At 41.9% G+C, this 22287-nt stretch overlaps 1 protein-coding gene across 6 annotated transcripts in view; it reads right to left on the bottom strand.

Moving 5' to 3' along the window:
* The window catches only part of TEAD2 (TEA domain transcription factor 2), a 120150-nt gene that overhangs the window by 26828 nt on the left and 71035 nt on the right, over positions 1 to 22287 (bottom strand). For all 6 annotated transcript variants that reach the window (XM_077456993.1, XM_077456989.1, XM_077456995.1 and 3 more), the window contains exons 3-4: positions 12706 to 12770; positions 5031 to 5093 (exon numbers count right to left, since the gene is read on the bottom strand). In XM_077456993.1, coding sequence (XP_077313119.1) covers positions 5031 to 5093; positions 12706 to 12770 — 128 coding nt within the window. The remainder of the gene's footprint in view (positions 1 to 5030; positions 5094 to 12705; positions 12771 to 22287) is intronic.

Consider the following 22287-nt stretch of genomic DNA (forward strand, 5'->3'; position numbering starts at 1 on the left):
CGTTCACACCAGAGGCGTTAGGGCTACGCTGGCCGCTATTTCCAGAGCAGCTCCAATGCACAGATAAGACAAAATGTCTTGTTCCCAATGTGGTGTGCACTGAAGTTAAAGTGCTGCATCTAGTGTTTTTTTTTTTTTCAAAGTAGTGGGTTGCAACACAAATCACATCATCACAACACAGCTGGACTGAAGAGAACTTTTATAGAAATTTCTCTTACAACGTTTCAATAAAGTTCAGTGAAGAAGTGCATTGGCACTGTGTCTAACAGCACACACCAGCAGTCAATCATTCAGTGCATGGCATAAATGTTTTATAAAGATGTTTTAGAGACTACAGTTCCACTTTGAGTGCAGCAATTTTATTTGGGGGGGGGGGGGTTAGTTTACAGAGTTACATTTCTGTCAGCTGTTATTTCCGTCCGGGACCCTATTTTGAGAATGTACATGATTAAAATAGTAACAGTATTTAGTCATATCCACAATGACAAACATTGATACTTGGTCACAAAAAGCTTGAACAGATGCTTGTGTACATTGGGTAGCCAACACGTTTCACAGACTAGATTGCTGCTTCTTCGGGGCTGTTCACCATGCATCAAAATGTCTTTACATTGATAAAAAAAGGAATTGCATCATCATAGAAAGAGGATGAGTCAAATCCAGTGACAAACAGGTGATCTTGTGGACGGCGGACCATATGTTGTAGTTTAACTGATTGTGGACCAGCCGCCGCAGTTTTACTGTGGCAGGTTGGCTCCGCTGCGCAAAATCACGTTATATTACGTGACCTCGCAAAGCTTGCATAGCAGGTGAGCACACCGCGAGCTCCACGAGTCCGACCTCGGGTCCCGCAGACCCTATGTCCGGGGGGATACCCGCGATCATCTCACAGAGAGGAAAAGCAGGGAAATGCTAATGTAAACAAGCATTTCCCCATTCTGCCTAGTGACAGTACACTGACTACAGCTTCCTAGGACACACTTAACCCCTGCAGTGCCCCCTTATTGTTAACCCCTTCACTGCCAGTGACATTTTTACAGTAATCAATAGAATTTTATAGCATTGATCGCTGTATTAATGCCAATGGTTCCAAAAAAAGTGTCAAAAGTGTCCAATATGTCTGCCATAATGTCGCAGTCATGATAAAAAAAAATAAAAAAATAAAAATAAAAAAAAATCACAGATCGCTGCCATTACTAGTAAAAAAAAAATTATTTCTAAAATTTCCATAATATTATCTCCTATTTTGTAGACGCTATAACTTTTACGCAAACCAATCAATAAATGCTTATTGCGGTCTTTTTTACCAAAAATATATAGAAGAATACATATTGGCCTAAACTGTGGGGGGAAAAAATGTTTTTTTTATATATTTTTTGGGGATATTTATTATAGGAAAAGATAGGAGTGGCTTTTTGGCTTTTATTACTGTCTGTATCCCTGTTAGAGAGATTTGCCTCTTTGTCCTATTTACCATCATTAGCAAAATAGAATAGAAATCGTCTAATGGGGGCACGGGCTTTGGTGATCCTAGTGACAACTAGTGATTCCCTCACTTTGCAGGGATTTCTTCTCACTTCCTGTTTTGGCTATGGGACAGGAAGTGAAGGGGGATATCCCAACAGGATACAAATGGAAATATAAAACCTGATGAGGTTATAACCTTCCCTATTCTATCCAAAAATGAAAGAAAAGCTTTGCCTTTAGTTCCATTCTATTTTAACTTTTTATTTATAATAGTGCACACATTTACAGTGGGAGCCATTACACATTTCCATATTGTATTGTTAACATTTTTTCTTGCGATTCTCAAGTTACCATACAATTGTGTAATATTCTCATGATAATATACGGTACCATATATAGATTCTTAGCTAATTAATGGCACCGCTGTGTGTCTACAAAAGGGCAGCACGTTTCTCTGCGCAGGGAATGCGGGCAAATTTTGCACACATTCCTGACACGCAAAGATCTGGACCTAGCCTAATCTCACTGCAGGCCCACACACACACATAGTGGGGCATATTTATAAAATGGTGGCGGTGACCATTCACCACATATGCACAGATGGTTGGTTATCCCCTGTAATTTAACATACATGCACTAAAAACTCATCTGCAGTAAATATATGGTGAATGTCACATTCACCACTTTATTAATATGCCCCTTAGGCATGAAAAAGTGGCTGCACAACGTGGGGACATGTGACAAGAGACCACAGACCTAGTCAGAAGTAATATGTATCAGGATTTGCAGAGAACAAAAATGCAGATTAAGATAAAGTACATGGACCTTTTGACAAAGTGGCATTGTTTCCAAACTATCATTAGCATTTCACCGATTTTAACTGTAGCCTGCAGCAAAGCCAAATGACTACATTTTCTTCTATTTCATGCAAAGCAATATCTCCATACAACCCAAATTCATCAAAAAAGGTAGAGGACTATATTAAGAGGTTAAGGTATTTTGATACACCAACTTACCATGTTCATAGCCTGGACACAAAGAGATTGTCATCCAGAGCGGAGAACAGGAAAGTTGCAGTCCACATGGAGGGAGGAAGGCAGGGAAGTTGGACAGAATGAAATGGAAAAGGGTCGGGTAAAGGGAAGGGAGGGACATAGAGGAACAGTAGGAAGAGAGTGGAAACGTGAATCAAAACAATAATACATGTGTTTCAATGAACAACAGGACGGAAAACAACTTAGAAATACATGATCATAATAAAGACAGACAGAGTGGGCAGCTTTAGGGTGGTTAGGGGCAGAAAGGAAGAGCGGTTCAGTTATAGAATGTGGTTACTGTGAAAGGATGCAGTAAAGGAAGAATGGTAAAGTATAGAAAATGTGTCACTCAGAAGGACAAAGTGAGGATAAATGTTTGGATATGTCAGTGCAAGACATGTTAAAATTCACACTGTGATGTTAATCCATGGTGGTGCTGCTGTTCAGAAATAGTGTTTTCATGGCACCGGCCTTTTAGACTTATTCATAACAAATGGCAGGCAAAGCAGAACAGGAATTGGTCACAGCTCTAGAGGCAGGACAGACCAGTCTAGAACAAATTGTTACCAAAGGATAAAACTACAAAATCCATCAAGAGGACAGGATTAGGGGGGCCTTTCCATTCTATAGCAGAACAAGGGTTGAACAGTAGACATAGCCAGGTCATGCAACTGCTATGGGCTCAGCATGACAACAAATCTGTCACTGGCTTTATGAGGATTTTTGTGCAGGCGTCCATAACATTTCCCAAATCTAAGGGCATATTCTCAATAACAGTGTAACAGCTCTGTTGGATACTCATAAATGCAATTAGAGTGCTGCAGCTCTGTTTAAGAATGTAAAGGTTCCTGTTAAGTTTTTTTTTTTTATAAACTAGTGATTCTGTGCTGAGGGCACAACATTTGCATTTTTTTTCCTCTCCCTGCATCCTTTTACTCTTGTACATTAACAGCAGTACCCGTTTGATATTATGTTATTCTGCTGCCAAGGCATACTCCCTTCTAATGGTCTGCCTTTAATGCAAGAAAGTTCTGTGTTTCGCTTGCACATAGAGTTTCTGCCACCTAGAACAGTTTAACCAATTTATATTCTAATCATCTAAAATCTACCCATACACTATAGCTGACCCATTATCCTGCATGTAACCCCTGCTTTTTAGGTATTAGTTGGAAGGTTACAAGGCTATATTATCCCTGAAGCAACAACCAAGGATCATCCTGCAACACTGGGTATGTAAATTAGGTTCACTTTAATTTTTTTCAATACATGACTGTTTCCATTTTGAAAAACATTTATAGACTGATCTATGGCGAGGTGTGGCAAAGTGCAACATTATAGGCCCTAAAGCACTTTTAATGTAAAGATTTGCCAATTTTTTACTTGCTCTCATTTAAATTTATATTTATATGGAAAAATCTGTGAATATTTTTCCATTATACAATGAGAAAATTGGCAATTTCTATGAGATTAAGAGATGACAATAAAAATATGAACAAATTTGAGCTTATTGGTAAGTATTTTGTGTTGCATGCTTTGAGTATATACACAAAACCTAAATAATAGGAAAACAAAAAACATAGAAGTCAACAAACTGACATTTCACTGTAACTTTGGGACACACATTGGTATTTGTCAGTTTACACTACAAGCAACCATTGGGATGAGGTCTTCTCCAACATGTCTACTAGACTCACAAGCCCATACAGTCTCACCACACTACCTATTTGCCACTGGTAACAGGTACTAGAGTAAGTATATTCTACAAGGCAGTTCCTCAAGGAAACCCTCAATCTTACAAGTGAGACATCTGCACCGATGGTAAAAACAACCAATGGTACATACGGCATACTTTAGGAAAAACTACACTACGGCCTTACATCCTCATGTAATACATCATTTTACACTTACAACTATTGGTTGTACTACTGTTTGCTTAACTACAAATATGTAGTAAGCCATTAGATTTAATACTCATATATATATCTCATTAGCACAAATTTGAATCTGATCTAAAAAGAATATGTATCATTAATCCTAAATAAAAAAATAAAACCAGGTATCAAACAAAACATAAAATACATCAGACATCTAGCTAGTACAAAACACCCATAAAATAATTATTTTGTAAACATAAGCAAAATATGTTGCTTACTGCTAAAAGGTCAACTCCTACAAGTTGAAATAGATTCAGAAAATGGCCTTTATCAAGCCCTGGATTCATTTTCTATATTCCTGAGAACCCATACAAATCTACCACCAAAAGATCCCCATACTTCATAAGTTAACAATGTTATGAGCCCATTATATAGATAATTCAGTGGATGGTCAGCTTCTGCCACACAAACATTGATCTATTCCTGCATAATGCTGGTATTAATATGTACGTTCATCCTGTCTGGAGCAGAAGCATAGCCATACATAAATGCAGGCAAGTCAGGATGCAGGCACAGAAGCAGAGTCATATACAATGCAGCAGGCATAAGCAGAGGCTAAAGCCAGCAGATAAAGAGAAAGTTTCCTACTTACCTTAAGCTTGGACTGGATTTCTCGAGACTTCCTCCGTGCTAGAACTTGGATGTGACTAGACACCTAAAGAGACAAAAAGATTGCCTTTATTACACACCCCAACCTCCTTTACTGTGCGTTTTTGTCAAGTAACTGTAAACCACATATATAAAATAATAAAGAAAAAAAATTAAAAGGTTATCGCTCACTTGGCTTTCAGACAAAGCATTGCACTTTAATAAATGTAAAATGTGCTCAGATTGGACATGGTAAAGAGGCAGGGTGGTGATGTTGAGATCTCAGTTTTGTCCAATCAGAGAATGCCTTGTATTCTTTAAAAAAAAAAATTGGTGGCAGTGCCCAATGGACAACCCCCTTTGGGCAAGACAACTGGTTGGCACAGGCCCCGGGAAGACTGCGAGGATCACTGAAGCAGCTGCTGTTACTACAGTGATTCTCTGCCTCTACAGGGATCAACCAGGTATGAAATATGAATACTTGGACCAATGTAACTATACAAAAAAAAAAAAAAAGCCAACAACATTAAAAAAACTAATTTAGGGATTCCAGCTTGAGCATCGAAAACTTAACAGCAAAGCAAAAAAAAAAAAAATCTATATTACCCTTAAAACAAAGGCAATGCAAGCCATGTAAAATCCTTTTTGTCCACAGGGTGGCAATATAAGAAAAGTTTTACAAAGATCAGACAAACGTTCATGTATTATTTGCACTATCAATTACAGATAAACAGTCACCACAGTATCCGATTTGGTTAAAATGTACACCTCGCTTTACTAAAATGTCAAAATTCATTAGATTTAAACTGCCTTTGTTAAGTTCAAACTGAAGGGGCAATAAAATAACTATCATTGGGATTTTAAGATTAAGAATGTCTTTGTCTTATTACAAGTTCAAACTTTAGTTTAAAGTTTCTGTGTTTGCTTCGACTCTCAAGAAAACAGTAATGGGTCTCTGAACTTAATCATAAGGGGAAAAGTAATTCACCTGTCCTTCCATTCTAATGATCTATTGCAAGCTGTTCCCTTCTACAGCTATGAGCTGAAATTAAATGCATTATTTAAAAGCAATGTTACATTTATAAAATATGCAGAGATCAACAACATCACTTTAGCCAGGAAGTGGCTACAGCGGAGTCACTTGGGTTACTCGAAGCGACGATCTCAAGTGCTCTAAAACAGCCAAGAAGTCTATTACAGGTGACCCAGAAGCTGACTGGTCTACTGTAATATACATGATGTGCAGGATAGTCTGCGACAGACCATGAAGAGAAGAGGGGAGGTAAACCTTAATGTATACCTTATCAATATTTGTTTAATATCTGGTATTCATAAAACTAGGAAGCCACATAAAGTCCTGTAAAATCTTTACCTACTGCCCACTGATATCTAGTAGGGATGGGGGACCGTTTTGGCCAGAGCATGAGTTTGGGCTGAATATTTGCCTTTTCGGCCATTTGATGAACACCCGAATTTGCACGGTGTTCACCCTGACAAACACCCTGCAAAGCTTTGCCCAATCAGGGTGCAGTGTAAGCTGGTTGTTAAGGAGCAGGGCCGGGAAGCTGGCCATGGCACCCTTAACAGCCAATAAGTCATCAGCTGTCAGGTGAACAATAAAAAAAGTGTAAGTTAAAAAATACAGAAAAAACAGAATGGGGTCCCCCGACTAGTCCAAACCAGGCCTTTCGGGTCTGGTATGGATTTGAAGGTGAACCCCACGTGAAAATAGAAGAAAAAAAAAAAAAAAGAAAAAAAAAACGGTGTGGGGACCCCCCCAAAAAATTCATACCAGACCCTTATCCAGGCATGCAGCCCAGCAGGTCAGGAAAGGGGGGACCAGCAAGGCCACATGCCAGCAACAAGGGGGGGTGCTTGTCCCCATGTTGATGGGGACAAGGGCCTTATCCTCGTCAAGCACCTTGTCCCCATGTTGATGGGGATAAGGGCCTCATTCCCACAACTGTGCCCAGTGGTTGTGGGGGTCTGCAGGCTGGGCTTTAACAAGGGGGCCCAGATCCCGCCCCCCATGTGAATAGTTAGCAGGCACATAGTACCCCTACCCATTCACCAAAAAAGTGTCAAAAAGTAATAAACAGAAACAAGCTTTGACAATTCCTTTATTAAAATAATTAAAAAAAAATAGTGTCCTTCAACGTATGGAATTGTCAATCACGCCGCCCACTTATAAAAAATTTTTTAAAAATGTTCCCGCCACTTGGGAGGCCTCCTGCCGAATGCCTGCTCTGCGCTATGATATTTCTTATATAGGTAAGGGGCAGGGCCACCTGGCCACCTCCAGCGGTGACCCTGCCCTCTTGTGATGTCACATGCCCAGCATGCACCAGTCAGTGGCGTCAGAAATGTAAGAAATTTTAAAGGGCAGAGCAGACAGTCAACAGGAGCGTTTTGTATTTTTTGGGTCGGCGGGCGGCGTGATTGACAATGGATTTATATTGAGGGACACCGTTTTTTTCTTTATTTTCATAAAGGAATTGTCAAAAATGTGTCTCTTGTGTTTATTACTTGTTGACACTTATTTTTTTGGACAAAAGGATGTCTTAGGTCTCATGCACACTACAGCTGCCATATGTCCACTGTACAGACCTTTGGCCTTTTAAAAAAAATGTTTTCTGCCCCTAAATGCCCCTCTAGGTTAGCCTACATGTCCATGCACACAGGCATTTAGAGGCAAGGGTGTTTAGGGGCAGAACTCTGAATGCGCCAAAAATCGCATTAACCACTTTCAGACCGGACCATTTTGCTGGTAAATGACCAGAGGTCTTTTTACACTTTGGCACTGCGCTGCTTTAACTGGTAATTGCGCGGTCATGCAATGTTGTACCCAAACAAAATTTGCGTCCTTTTCTTCCCACAAATAGAGCTTTCTTTTGATGGTATTTGATTGCCTCTGCGATTTTTATTTTTTGCGATATAAACGTAAAAAGACCGCAAATTTTGAAAAAAAATGATATTTTCTACTTTTTGTTATTAGAAAAATCCAATAAACTCAATTTTAGTCATACATTTAGGCCAAAATGTATTCAGCCACATGTCTTTGGTAAAAAAAAAGTCAATAATTGTATATTTATTGGTTTGCGCAAAAGTTGTCACATCTACAAACTAAGGTACGTTTTCTGGAATTTACGCAGCTTTTAGTTTACGACTGCCTATCTCATTTCTTGAGGTGCTAAAATGACAGGGCAGTACAAAACCCCCCCAAATGACCCCATTTTGGAAAGTAGACCCCCTAAGGAAATTGATAAGAGGCATGTTGAGCCCATTGAATATTTTATTTTTTTGCCTCAAGCGATTGAATAATGACAAAAAAAAAATTTTTTTTTTTTTTTTACACAAAGTTGTCACTAAATGATATATTGCTCACACATGCTATGGGCGTATGTGAAATGACACCCCAAAATAAATTCTGCTGCTTCTCCTGAGTACGGGGATACCACATATGTGGGACTTTTTGGGAGCCTAGCCGCGTACAGGGCCCCGAAAACCAAGCACCGCCTTCAGGCTTTCTAAGGGCGTAAATTTTTGATTTCACGCCTCACTACCTATTACAGTTTTGAAGGCCATAAAATGCCAAGATGGCACAAAACCCCCACAAATGACCCCATTTTAGAAAGTAGACACCCCAAGCTATTTGCTGAGAGGCATGTTGAGTCCATGGAATATTTTATATTTTGCCACAAGTTGCGGGAAAATTACAAACTTTTTTTTTTTTTTTTTTTTTTTCACAAAGTTGTCACTAAATGATATATTGCTCATGCATGCCATGGGCATATGTGAAATGACACCCCAAAATAAATTCTGCTGCTTCTCCTGAGTACGGGGATACCACATATGTGGGACTTTTTGGGAGCCTAGCCGCGTACGGGGCCCCGAAAACCAAGCACCGCCTTCAGGCTTTCTAAGGGCGTAATTTTTTGAGTTCACTTCTCACTACCTATTACAGTTTTGAAGGCCATAAAATGCCAAGATGGCACAAAACCCCCACAAATGACCCCATTTTAGAAAGTAGACACCCCAAGCTATTTGCTGAGAGGCATGTTGAGTCCATGGAATATTTTATATTTTGCCACAAGTTGCGGGAAAATTACAAACTTTTTTTTTTTTTTTTTTTTTTTCACAAAGTTGTCACTAAATGATATATTGCTCATGCATGCCATGGGCATATGTGAAATGACACCCCAAAATAAATTCTGCTGCTTCTCCTGAGTACGGGGATACCACATATGTGGGACTTTTTGGGAGCCTAGCCGCGTACGGGGCCCCGAAAACCAAGCACCGCCTTCAGGCTTTCTAAGGGCGTAATTTTTTGAGTTCACTTCTCACTACCTATTACAGTTTTGAAGGCCATAAAATGCCAAGATGGCACAAAACCCCCACAAATGACCCCATTTTAGAAAGTAGACACCCCAAGCTATTTGCTGAGAGGCATGTTGAGTCCATGGAATATTTTATATTTTGCCACAAGTTGCGGGAAAATTACAAACTTTTTTTTTTTTTCACAAAGTTGTCACTAAATGATATATTGCTCACGCATGCCATGGGCATATGTGAAATGACACCCCAAAATAAATTCTGCTGCTTCTCCTGAGTACGGGGATACCACATATGTGGGACTTTTTGGGAGCCTAGCCGCGTACGGGGCCCCAAAAACCAAGCACCGCCTTCAGGCTTTCTAAGGGCGTTACAGTTTTGAAGGCCATAAAATGCCAAGATGGCACAAACCCCCCCCCCCAAATGACCCCATTTTAGAAAGTAGACACCCCTAAATTTAGGGGTACACTAGTGAGACTAGGTAATAAATGGCGGGTGCCCTGAAACTATAAAAAAATAACTAACCAACCAGCGTCACCTGTAACAGTTATATGGTGATCACTGGTGAAAGGGTTAACTAGGGGGCAATCAGGGGGCTTTATGCGGTAGTATATGGGGGTCCCTGGCGCTATAAAAAGCTGCGGCGAACCTAAATACCTACCTGCCTAACTAGCGTCACCTGTGACACTAATACAGCGATCAGAAAAACGATCGCTTATTAGGCTGGGTTCACACTGGAGCGATGCGGGAACGCCACGAATGCGCGGCGGGTTCCCGCATCGCATGCCTCCCGGCGGCAGTTCACACTGCCCTATGCGAACTGCTGGGAGTGTCAGTGAAATGTTAATGACACCCCCAGATCAGTTCGCATATCGCAGTGCGATCTGCAAACTTGGATCGCATGGTGTGAACACCCATGCGATCCGATTCTGCTGCGGACCAAAAAAAGGGTCCCGTGCGAGTTTGCGGCGGGTGCGGCGGGTGCGACACGAATTCAGCCATACTATCTGTATAGCTGAACTCGAATCGCACAGAGATCGGATGTGATTTGCACTGCAGTGCGGTGCGAATCACATCCGTTCTCATAAACCGCTGCAATGTGAACCCAGCCTTAGTGACACTGGCGACGGGGGGTGATCACGGGGTTAAACCTTTATTGGGGGGGTTAGGGGGGTACCTTAGAACTAAAGGGGGCTAACCCTAACTGCCCTAACAGTTATTAGTCACAAATGACACCTGCCGGGTGATCAGGGGGTTAAACCTTTATTAGGTAATAAATGGCGGGTGCCCTGAAACTATAAAAAAATAACTAACCAACCAGCGTCACCTGTAACAGTTATATGGTGATCACTGGTGAAAGGGTTAACTAGGGGGCAATCAGGGGGCTTTATGCGGTAGTATATGGGGGTCCCTAGCGCTATAAAAAGCTGCGGCGAACCTAAATACCTACCTGCCTAACTAGCGTCACCTGTGACACTAATACGGCGATCAGAAAAATGATCGCTTATTAGGCTGGGTTCACACTGGAGCGATGCGGGAACGCCGCGAATCCGCGGCGGGTTCCCGCATCGCATGCCTCCAGGCGGCAGTTCACACTGCCCTATGCGAACTGCTGGGAGTGTCAGTGAAATGTTACTGACACCCCCAGATCAGTTCGCATATCGCAGTGCGATCTGCAAACTCGGATCGCATGGTGTGAACACCCATGCGATCCGATTCTGCTGCGGGCCAAAAAAAGGGTCCCGTGCGAATTTGCGGCGGGTGCGGCGGGTGTGGCGGGTGCGGCGGGTGCGGCGAATGGCTGAACTCGAATCGCACAGAGATCGGATGTGATTTGCACTGCAGTGCGGTGCGAATCACATTCGTTCTCATAAACCGCTGCAATGTGAACCCAGCCTTAGTGACACTGGCGACGGGGGGTGATCACGGGGTTAAACCTTTATTGGGGGGGTTAGGGGGGTACATTAGAACTAAAGGGGGCTAACCCTAACTGCCCTAACAGTTATTACAGTCACAAATGACACCAATGCAAAAAAAAAAAAAAAAAAAAAAAAAATGACATTGGTGTCACTGTGACTGGGGGGGCAGGGGTAATTGGGGGGGTGATCGGGGGGTAAAGGGGGGGTGTGAGTGTGCCTGGCATGTTCTACTGTGTGTGGGATGTGTTGGTGCAACTCACTGATCCGCTCTCCTCCGTGTCGGAACGAAAAATACCGACACGGAGGAGAGAATACATCACTTCCTCTCCTGTGTTTACATTACAGGAGAGGAAGTGATGTCACCGAGGATTTCCATTCGTCGGGAGCGATCGCGAGGGGGTGGCCATGAATGAATGGCCGTCCCCTCGTCCGGGATCGCTCCCGAACGAAAACCGACCGCCGCAGGCACCGGGCGGGGGCCCGATCGGGCCCCCGACCCGCGGGAGGCAAATCACGTACATGTACGTGCTTATGCCTGCCCGTGCCATTCTGCCGACGTACATCGGCGTGAGGCGGTCGGCAAGTGGTTAAGGAGAACAGCTTTTGGGCAGAAATACGCCTGAAGCATTAAATGGCCAGAGTACCAATTTCAATGGCCAAACAAATTACAATTCTGGTCAATGAAATTAATGAAGGCCCAAATGCTTAACGTGTTTTAGGCTCATTTTTAATGCCGCAAGCCGCTGAGAGACTGACCCGGCCAATCCCTGCCCCCTCCACAGCTCAACTATCCAATGAGCGAGCAGAACAGAGCTGTGACTGGCAGTCTACAGCTCTCTGCTCACAGAGCTCTGAAAACTGGGCAATTGGCAGTGTTCGATCGCTTGGTTCTCAGTGCAGAGGCTGATGCTGCATCCAGTATGGTTCAGGAAAAAATAAATAGTTTGCTTCTCTTAATCTCAACATAAAAATTTTGATTTGCAAAAAGGCTGTTCACTTTGCAAAGAACCTTACCCCAGAGTTTAGTGAATGTGGTGAAATTTCAGTTTGCATGGAATACCAAAGCACATGCAAAAAATAAATAAATAAATAAACATTTTGCTTACACATGATTCGATGATGGAAGCCAGCAGAGCTTCACACATTCACTAGGGAAGTTCTGGGGAAAATTCTCTTGCTAAGTGCATCTTACCTTGGAAAGTGAACAGACTATTTGTCTTTAGTAAAACACCACCATAGACTCCCTTTATGAGCTGAAGAACGGCTGCATGACAGATTCATTTGAAAATAAATAAACATGACTTGCTCCTAAAAACTTTTAAAAGGTTAGCGGCCCCGTGGACTACAAATTAATGCCTCCATGTAATTAGAAAAAGCATGGAGGAAATTAAAGTTTTTCTAAAAAACACAATTATGTTTCTTTCTCACCTGTTTCCTTGTGCGCGTCTTTCCTGTCCGTAGTTTTATATATCTGGCTATTAACTCATTCCGCCCTGAGAAACAGGAAGAGGGGATTGAAGCAACAGATGAAAGAGTGTGAGAAAGTTTTCAGAGAGTAGACACAGGATGCATAGCAGAAAGACACGACAGAGATGAAGACAGAATCAAGAGGAAAGTAAACAAGAAGACACATTAATAAAAATGTGATAAAAAAAATAAGGAATAATAGAACACAAAGAGCAAAAACCTCAATTTGCAGATTAAAATAACATTTAAATGATTTCATTTAGATTTTGTTTTTCATTAAAGGAATGATGGTTTTCTATGTTCACACCAAACAACTGCTTGTTCCCAAGGTTCGTGACCCCAACCTGGCTGACGTATCTCAAGCCACATATTGGTAGAAGCAGGGTTTTGCTTCCATAGGTCAAAGCCTCCAGCAAGAAGAACCGTGAGCAGCACAATAGCGGGATCACCAAATTTAGTGAAACTGGCAAGCATTGACATAAACTGGCCATGCACTCTAAATTTCGCACTGATTCCTGGTGAACCAGCCAAAATTCACTCAGCAGTAAGGACTGATTCCTGCCCGATGTCCCTCGACCGATAAATCAGAGAAGTCAGGTGTAAAACTGTCAGTCCAACAGCGACTGCATTCAATCAGATGAGGCACTACTGTGGTATTTGTACAGCCGGCAGGGCCTATGCAGTAGCAAGAGATTAGTTCATCTGTGCTGTGCATCGCAATTGGTAAAATTGGCTTTTTAATCTAGATGTGAGATCACTCTGCATATACAGTATACAGATTAGAGTTTAGCCACATGAGTATTTAGGCACCCTAAAAAAACAGGGAGTGCACTGCTAAAGTAGTTGCAAACTCAAAGAAATATTACCGCCAGCCCCTCTGGTCTATCAAGCCATACTACACTGTGTACAGGTTTGTATATAAATATGCCTCCAAATACCTTCTTTCAGTTAGTTTCTGGTCGGTCACATGACCCCTGGCCACTCTCCTCCCCTGATCTAAGGGCTACAGTTGGAGGGGCCAAGATCCCCCTCTGATGTCAGCTGGGGAGGTCACATGAGCGCTGTGCTGTCCGAACAGCCCCTCCAACTGTAGCCCTTACATTGGGGGAGGAGAGCGGCCGGAGGTCACGTGACTGGCCAGAAACTTAACGAAGGTATTTAAAGGCATAATTTTATACAAACGTACACAGAGTACATGTAAACAGTACAAGAGTCTTCCAAAAGCTACTGATGTTGTCCAGTAAACAGGTAACGTTCACTACATGTACCCAAACATGCATCTGTAGCCAATGTTTTGTATGTTGTGTTTGCCCCACTGGAGAGATTTCCTGTGTCTTGGAAACAAGACGGGAAGTGAGAGATGAACTTCGTAACAGGTGTTCCTACTGGAAGATCTCCCTTCATTTTTTGTTCTAGAGACAACAATCAACTTTTAGATTTACCATAATTTTTTGCCCTTTTGACAATAGTAATTGAAGCAAATACAGGAAAACATGCAAATTTACAATACCCTTCAACAATTTTTTTTTTATTTCAGAAATACTCACCGACACCCAATCGTACCATGATCTAATCTCTATAGACCATCTAGGTGGCTAGACCACTTCTTGTTGACCATCTGTGTTTTGGAGCTTCCAGTTTATACCTATCCTGTACCTATTTTGTGTATTGCAGTCAAAGAGATTTTTTTATATTTATTTTAATCCGATTAGATTTAGTTCACACAGAGTAAATGGAACCTGTGAGGCTAAAGCTTTAGGAAACCGTCAGCGTTAACTGGAAACCTGATCTTGGAACAAGATGGGCAAGTGATCAATAAATGGCAGGAGAGTGTTTAACACTAAACAAACCTCTGAATTTTCCTGTCTTACTTTTTTAATGGAGGAGCCACTTTCAGCCTTTCAACTTTTTTCAATGGTGGGGTCAGTGAGGTGCTGTTTTGAAAACACAGTCCCTCCCAGGCCTTGGGGAGATAAGGGTCCCTGGGCTCTGCATTATCTTTTGTTAAACTGCAGGGAGGAGACTGCATGCTTATGGCTACAGGCAAGATGGGTGGAGATTGCTGCACCTGGGGTGCCTTTTTGAAGGTAATGTCATGTGAGCTCTGACAGCAGTTAATTGTTGAAAAACTAAAATAAATGACCCAGAGTGTTCAGTTACAAAGCAGGTAAGAACTGGTCAATTAAAATAAAAATAGTGTATAGGGTTAAAAACAAATACGTGTAAGGTTTCTGCTTGGCAATCACAGTCAAAACTCCACTTGGAACTTTTTAGTGTATTCGAGGTGAAGAGAAAAAAAATCTTCTACATGGAGGGGGATGCAAGTGGGCAATACTGTAATATTTCCTAATCTATCTCTTTAATAGTCATTCGAGAAATAACGGAGGCTGACATTCGGAAAATTCTAGTGCCCTGGCCGTCTAAGTCACTAACCCTGAATTGGAATAAAGTCTGGTTAGTGAAGCCTGAACTCTTGATCTGCCTATTTTTTTTATACAAGTCAAGGACTCAAGCGTATTAAAAAAAATCACTGGATATGCATGACAACCAGGTAACTAGTATTTTCCAAAGCAAACATCCGTTATAACAGCTTTGATATTTCTCCCATTTTTTTTTTTTACAAAATTTTACAGGGTTTTAAAACCAGCACTTCCCTGTAATAGGTTATACTAAAAGTCTATAGTTCAGTCACTGAATGCCTCTTCAGCATCTGACAGTGTTGGGTCCCTACATCCCATTGCACACTGGTTGCTTCCTCAGCCCTCTTAAGGGCCATACACACTGGCCAAATATCAGGCAACATCAGCAGCTTCAATAGAAACGGGCCGACATTGGGCCTGTGTTGCTTCTGTCGAAGGGTCGTGACCAAAAAAGGTATGCCATTTTGCATCCAATCAGTGCTCTCAGCCAATGGCCAGTGTGTTCTGGCGAAGGGGGGGAGTCGGTACCACTGTCAGAACACAATAGCTCAGCAGGGGAGATCACTGCACTATCATTGCAGAGTTAGAACATTGGCTCCTCTCGAGCTCTTTATTATGTTTTTCAGCCCACTGGGTTAGTGTACCAAGCTTTAGTCACCGCAGGACTTCACAGCAAAGGGAGTGGTCAAAGGTCAACACAATGACACATGGCTGGGGGGCCACAGCCATCCCGCCCAATCTTCATCTGATTAGCTATTCAGGACAGGGTGCCCAAGTGTTTCATGCATATGATTTTGCACTGATGGATGCTAGTTACCTGGCTTTTATGTCAATTCACTGCCTTTCATCCATTCTGAGTCACTGACTTGGAATAAACGCGTAGATCTGAAATTTCAGAAGTTATCAGCATAATTGGTCCAGGTCAGTGATTTAAAAAAAATAAAAATAACTGAAGAAATGAAGCGGTCAGCAACTCTAGATTTTCTTTAAAGGTAATATGTGGGGGTTTTGGAAAGATTTGTTTTATTACAACCCAAATTGCTTTTCCAAAAAAAAGTTCAGACACTGTGTAAAATCTAAAAACAGCATCCAGGCCCACCCTATTTTGAAGCGTATTCCAGCCTCTGGCTCTAATCAGGTCCTTTAAAAAATTGTTTTGTTAAAAAGCCGCTGAAATTCATGCTCCTGGTATCCTGAAAGGGGCTGGATGCATGAATAAGGGGTGGTGGCAATGATGGAAAGGGGAGGCTGCACCCGTGCACCCTTAATGGACAGGCTGCCCCTGGTCACCCCATAGATACAATGAAGAAACAAATGTAGACATGAAGGTACAAGACATATATGTTATTTGCAGGATTATCTGGTGAAAAAAAAATGAAAGACAGAAATCTAATACTAGAAGGACAAGCCAGCGGCAATATGTAGGTTTTAGATAATCACGCAGTATTATCTTTAGGAGGAAACATGAAAAAAAAATTAAGACAAAGCATGTGAAAAAGGTGACCTAGCAACTAAAAAGGTGTAGTAGCTCACTGTAGCTGAAAAATTCATTATTTTATAGACACAAGGTATATTATTTATTTTAAAGCAACACAAGGTCCACAATTTGCATGTCACATAGGCATATTCAATACAGCTCTGCAAAGAGCACTGATGATAAATACAGTATGGAACCTGGATGAGTTTTATGTGGAACCTCATCATGAGTTATTCAGATCAATGACACATGATTTTGGACTGGTACCGGTGGTTACAGGCTTTTCCACAGGCTTTTCAATTTGCTGAATAAGCCACATCGTTTTGTATCCTTTAGCTTCAATGACTAAAATCTATGGAAATTTTTTAAGTGCCCTAGCTGCAGCACTCCTTGGCCTGTACAATCACAAATACGAGGCAGTGGGGTTGATTTACTAAAGGCAAAGCCACTTTGCAAAAGTGTACTTGGAAGTGCAGTCGCTGTAGATCTGAGGGGAAGATCGAAAATGAGGGGAAGCTCTGCTGATTTTATCATCCAATCACGAGCAAGCAAAAATTCTGGGTTTTTTTTCCCTTGCATGTCCCCCTCAGATCTACAGCGACGGCACTTTCAAGTGCACTTACAGTAGAGATTTGCCTGTAGTAAATAACCCCCAGTATGTTACTACGTTTTGAATATGCTGTCTTGAAGTAATAAAGCTGAAACTCTTTTGTTACCCATTACGCTCGATTTACAAACTGGTCAAAACAAAATTGATATTTTTTCTATTAATAGTAGTGTACAGAACGGAAACTATGGTTTCAACATGGTAGCCACTAAAATAAAAAAACAGATAGAAGAAAATTATGAGATTAATTATGGATCCTTCTAGACTTAGAAATGTACCCTGTTAGTGTTTCCAGCTCAGCACTCCATTAAATGAGGGTCCTAGTTCTGAATTCTACACACACACAATTATATATATATATATATATATATATATATATATATATATATATAAATCTGTCAGACTGTCCCACAATAGCTCTAGCAGGCAAGCAGAGATAGGACAGGTATGGCTAAGATCATCAGTTATGCCGCGTACACGCAACCAGACTTTCCGGCAGAAAAGGTCCAGCGGTCTTCCCGATGAGTTCTGACGGGCTTCTGACTGAACGGACTTGCCCACACATGAACGGACCAAAGTTCATTCGTTTTGAACGTGATGATGTACGACGGGACTAGAAAAGGCAGTCCAATAGCCAGTAATCAATAGCTGCCCTTGCGTTGTATTTGGTCCATCGGACTAGCATACAGACGATTGGTTTTTGCTGATAGAAATTGATTCCATCGGACATATTTGAAACATGTTCTATTTCTAGGTCCGTCTGAATTTTTGAAGAAAAAAGTCAGATGAAGCCCACACACGATCATAATATCCGACGGAATGATTCCGTCGGACATTTTCTGCCAGAAAGTTTGGCCGTGTGTACGTGGCATTAGAAGCAGTGGATGGTAGAACCTGCAGGCGTCCACCCACAACATGTGGTCAGAGGTATATGTCCAATTTAAAGCTGGCCATATACCAGTTATTTTCATTCAGACATTTGTAGTGAAATTCTGAGTATTCAATCATGCCATTACTGAGTTAAAGCAGAACTCCAGCCCCCCCCCCCCCCCCACCAAAAAAATGTAAGTAAAATATTGCAGCTGCTGACTTTTAATATTAGGATACTTATCTGTCCAGGGATGCTGGAACCCCAACCGATTTTTCAATAGGCTCTTGGCTGCAGCCACCACCATTCCTTGTAAGGGAAACTTCAGAGCTGGTCCCCTACCGTGCATTCAAGCTTTCTGAATGGCTCCCCGGAGGCGGAAGGAGGAGGGGGGCCGAGCTTCTGGGGGCCATGCCATGGTCTCCAGGAAGTGGGGACAGGTACCTGTCAAAAACAAGTACCCGCTTTCCTCTCCCCAGTGTCAAAAGTGGCAGCGGGGGGAGCAAACAAGAGGAGCTTCTCCTTCTGCGTGGAGCACTGATTTAATTTTTTTTTAAAAACAAACACTTAAGCAACAAATAGATGACTCAATATTCTTTCCATCCACAAGGCTGGAAGGAATAAAATCGCTCAATTACCCCATCAGACAATGTTGAAGAGGGAATCCCTTCCACAACGCTATTGTGCTCTGCCAACGGAGGCGCAACAAGCATGCCCGGCTGGCAGAATATAATGCTCAATGTTAGCGGCTAAACACGTGTTGTTTGTGACTTACATATACACATATACAAAATATACAACTCCTCCCGAGCATTAACAGCATTCATAGTAAAGCTGGGTATACACAGAGGTATTTTTTTTTTTTCCATTCAACCAGAAAGTTGGAAAAAACAAAAGCACAGATTTCTGCATCCACATGACCAATGTGGATGCAGAGCCTGCCCTGCTTTGCTATTGTATTCTGACAGCAGGGGCAGTCTGCTATGCATTACATACTAGCCTATTATGTGGGACTTACAAAGCCTGCGTTGTCACTGCTGGTGGCCGCATCCATCTTCACCCCTCTTCCTTCTGGGCCGTGGACTCCAGCTCCGTGACTAGCCGGAGTCACGTGACGTCACTCCCAAGCATGCACGCAGGAGCCCTCAGACATGGCACTTGCTAGTGAGGAAATGGCATGGAGGGTCATTTCTTCACATCGCATGCGCCAATCACTTCGGCACAGGGGTATATGGTAAATATCTCCTAAACTGTGCAGGTTTAGGAGATATTTACAGTACCTACAGGTAAGCCTTATTATAGGCTTACCTGTAGGTACAAGTGGTGTAATTAGGTTTACAACCACTTTAAGGCAAAATAAACCTGTTATATATTATGTCACTTTGATGAATACCAAATGCAATGCACCACTGTTACCATATGACCGCACCTCCTGAGCACACAAGGACGTCACCAAATGTTAATTTGCTGTTAGTAATCTGAGTCTTTTCTCTAAGTTATTTTGCAATGCTAGCCTTTATCATTTCATAACATGGGAACTTAAAAAATATACAAAAATCGATTTTTAAATGTTTCTGAATGTTTTAAAACAATAAAAAAAATTTAAAACAAAGCTTTAAAAATTTGTATATTGAGCCTAAAGAATACAACAGTATTTCAGCTACGTTAATGCAGTTGGCTCCTTGGGTTATCCTACCCACTATTTGAACTTTTTTTGTGTAGGACATGCCTGCAACATATAAAATGGGAGATACTGCCTAGCAGTACTAGGGTCGCTGGTTCGAATCCTGAACATGAATCTACCTGCCTGGAGTTTGGAGTGTGGGAAGAAACCGGAGTACCTAGAGGAAACCCAGGCAGGCACAGGGAGAACATTCAAAGACATGGTGGTAGGTTAATTGGCTCCTGTCTATATTGGGCCTAGTATGTGTATGTATGAATGTGAGTTATGGACCTTAGATTGAAAGCACTTTGAGGGCAGGGACTGATGTGAATGCGATTATAATATATATATATATATATATATATATATATATATATATATGACGTGCTGCATAAATTGACAGTGCTATAGAAGTACCTGTATAAAGAAATGCCAACTTCTCTTGGATAAAAGCTTTTTGTGCACCATGAACAACACAGAAGCATTCCATGTCTCATGCACAATACAGCCCACTTGATGTCCGGGGCACCAAGCTGCTGCAAAAAGTACCAAAACAGTAGTTTGAGACGTTCAAGCTTTAAGTTGTAAATGGAGACAGACAGCAAAATGGGCAGACATAACCAATTAATGTGTTAACTTGGAAGCATACAAACTGCTGAATTACTTAGAACACTTTAAGATTTGTGTTTGCAACAGGTTGAAGAGTGAGAGCCAATATTGTCACAGCTGCCATGTGAATCCACCGTTTGGTCATCCATTAGTACATCTGCTTCACACCCCCACTCTGAGAGCAGAGCTGCGGGGCAAACACATCCCCCTGAACGAGACAAGTCACAGCACATCGGTGACCAAATATAGCAATAGCGAGGCTGAAAGTTGCACTAAGCCAAATCTACAGTCTGAAGGAAACACTGGAGTTCAGACAAACCATAAACTGAGCCTTCCAAATGCAGCCGCTGCCTTATTAACCCCAAACATGACTCACACTGCCTCTTTAGTAATCCTGGCTTAGTTCAACAATATAGTGACATTAGTACTGAGTGTTAAGCTACCCAACTGAAGGGATTTCCTGCACTTACACATAGTAAGCACTGCAAATCAGTTTTCTTGGAATAGACAATTCAGAAAACTTCAGTAAGTCCACAAGTTACTGATTGACTAGAGGTCGCTGTGATTTTGCCACCTGCATGATAGAAACGATATAACCGTTGGCATCTTTCATCTTTTAAGCAAAAAAACATGGACGCTACAACCAGAGTTTTTGTAAGCATCACTGTTAAAAGTCTAGACAAAAAACTAGTTTTCTATGGAAAGGTGAAAAATTAGAGCTCTTGTTGGGTTTTTACTGCCATGCTGAGTTAGAGAGATTAATCGTTACTTCATGTTCTTCTGACAACGGTTTTACCAAATGGAAAATCTACAGTGCAGAAAATAAAAAAACTTGACAGGAGTTCCAGTCCTCCTCTACTGTGTTTGCTGTTGGAACAGTCCCCCTTTCTTTGTCGGGCAAAACATTCTCAGAAGGGCAGGAAGTGAGAATAGATCTCTACTAGAGCATAGCAGTAAAAACTGGACTCCCCCCGCCCCCTATCGCTGGTCATAGGCTAAAAGATTTCGGTACATAGAGCAGATTACTTTATCCACATTATACATTTTGAATTTAACAAATTTGCAGGGTCAGTTATTATATTCTGATAACCAGCAGAAGCAGCTGTCAGAATACCCAGTGTCTGCACTTGATTGGATGCAGCCACTGTTCAATTGACAACTTCCTTCATTCTCCTGCCTGACAACTTTCCTTAAAAGTTCTCAGGCAGAAGAAGGCCTATAGCACCACCCAAAAAGAGCCACCAATTCCTCAGGAACTGGTCAAAATTTGCTCGGTGTATGATTAGCTTTAGGAGGACAGGGACTACCAGCACAGCCTGTGTTTGTATGGCTACAGCACAGACTCCTAACAACGGGTTGTGGAGAGCCGAGAAAGGCTCATCGGCCCCCACTACAGCAGTAGGAATCTCTTCAGAACGTTCCAGATCTTTTCTCAGTTAGCTTTGTGAAGGGTTAAACCTTCTGTAGCCAAGTTAATAGAGCATGCAATGTAACAGAGGGTAGAACAGGTTCTGTTTAAACGGCTGCTTTCTTTCTCTGTCAATAGGTTTACTGTGCCTGAAGCAAATGTCAGCAAACAGCTTCCCAGGCCTGATGTGTAATGTCCGTCAAATTTGAGGCAGGTGGAAGGCCGAGGCACCTGTCCAGTGTTTTTACACACAGCCAAAGAGTTTATCCGGTCAGCTCCACTGGGAGAAAGCTAGAAGAACTTTTTTTTTGTAGGATAAGCATATTATCGCTTAAAGCCAGACGAACTGGCAAAGTTGAAAACAGAGTATTACAGTTATCCGGGCTTGTTTTCACACGCACATAGCAGGTTTAACTAGGTAACCCGCTCCTCCTTCTAAGTCTTAAAACAATCATCTGCATGACTCATACTGCTCTGTCACTGTCTGCACT

Source organism: Lithobates pipiens, unplaced genomic scaffold, assembly GCF_037356315.1.
Source record: "Lithobates pipiens isolate NorthernLeopardFrog02 unplaced genomic scaffold, aLitPip1_a1.2 Scaffold_27, whole genome shotgun sequence".
NCBI classification, from domain to species: Eukaryota; Metazoa; Chordata; class Amphibia; order Anura; family Ranidae; genus Lithobates; species Lithobates pipiens.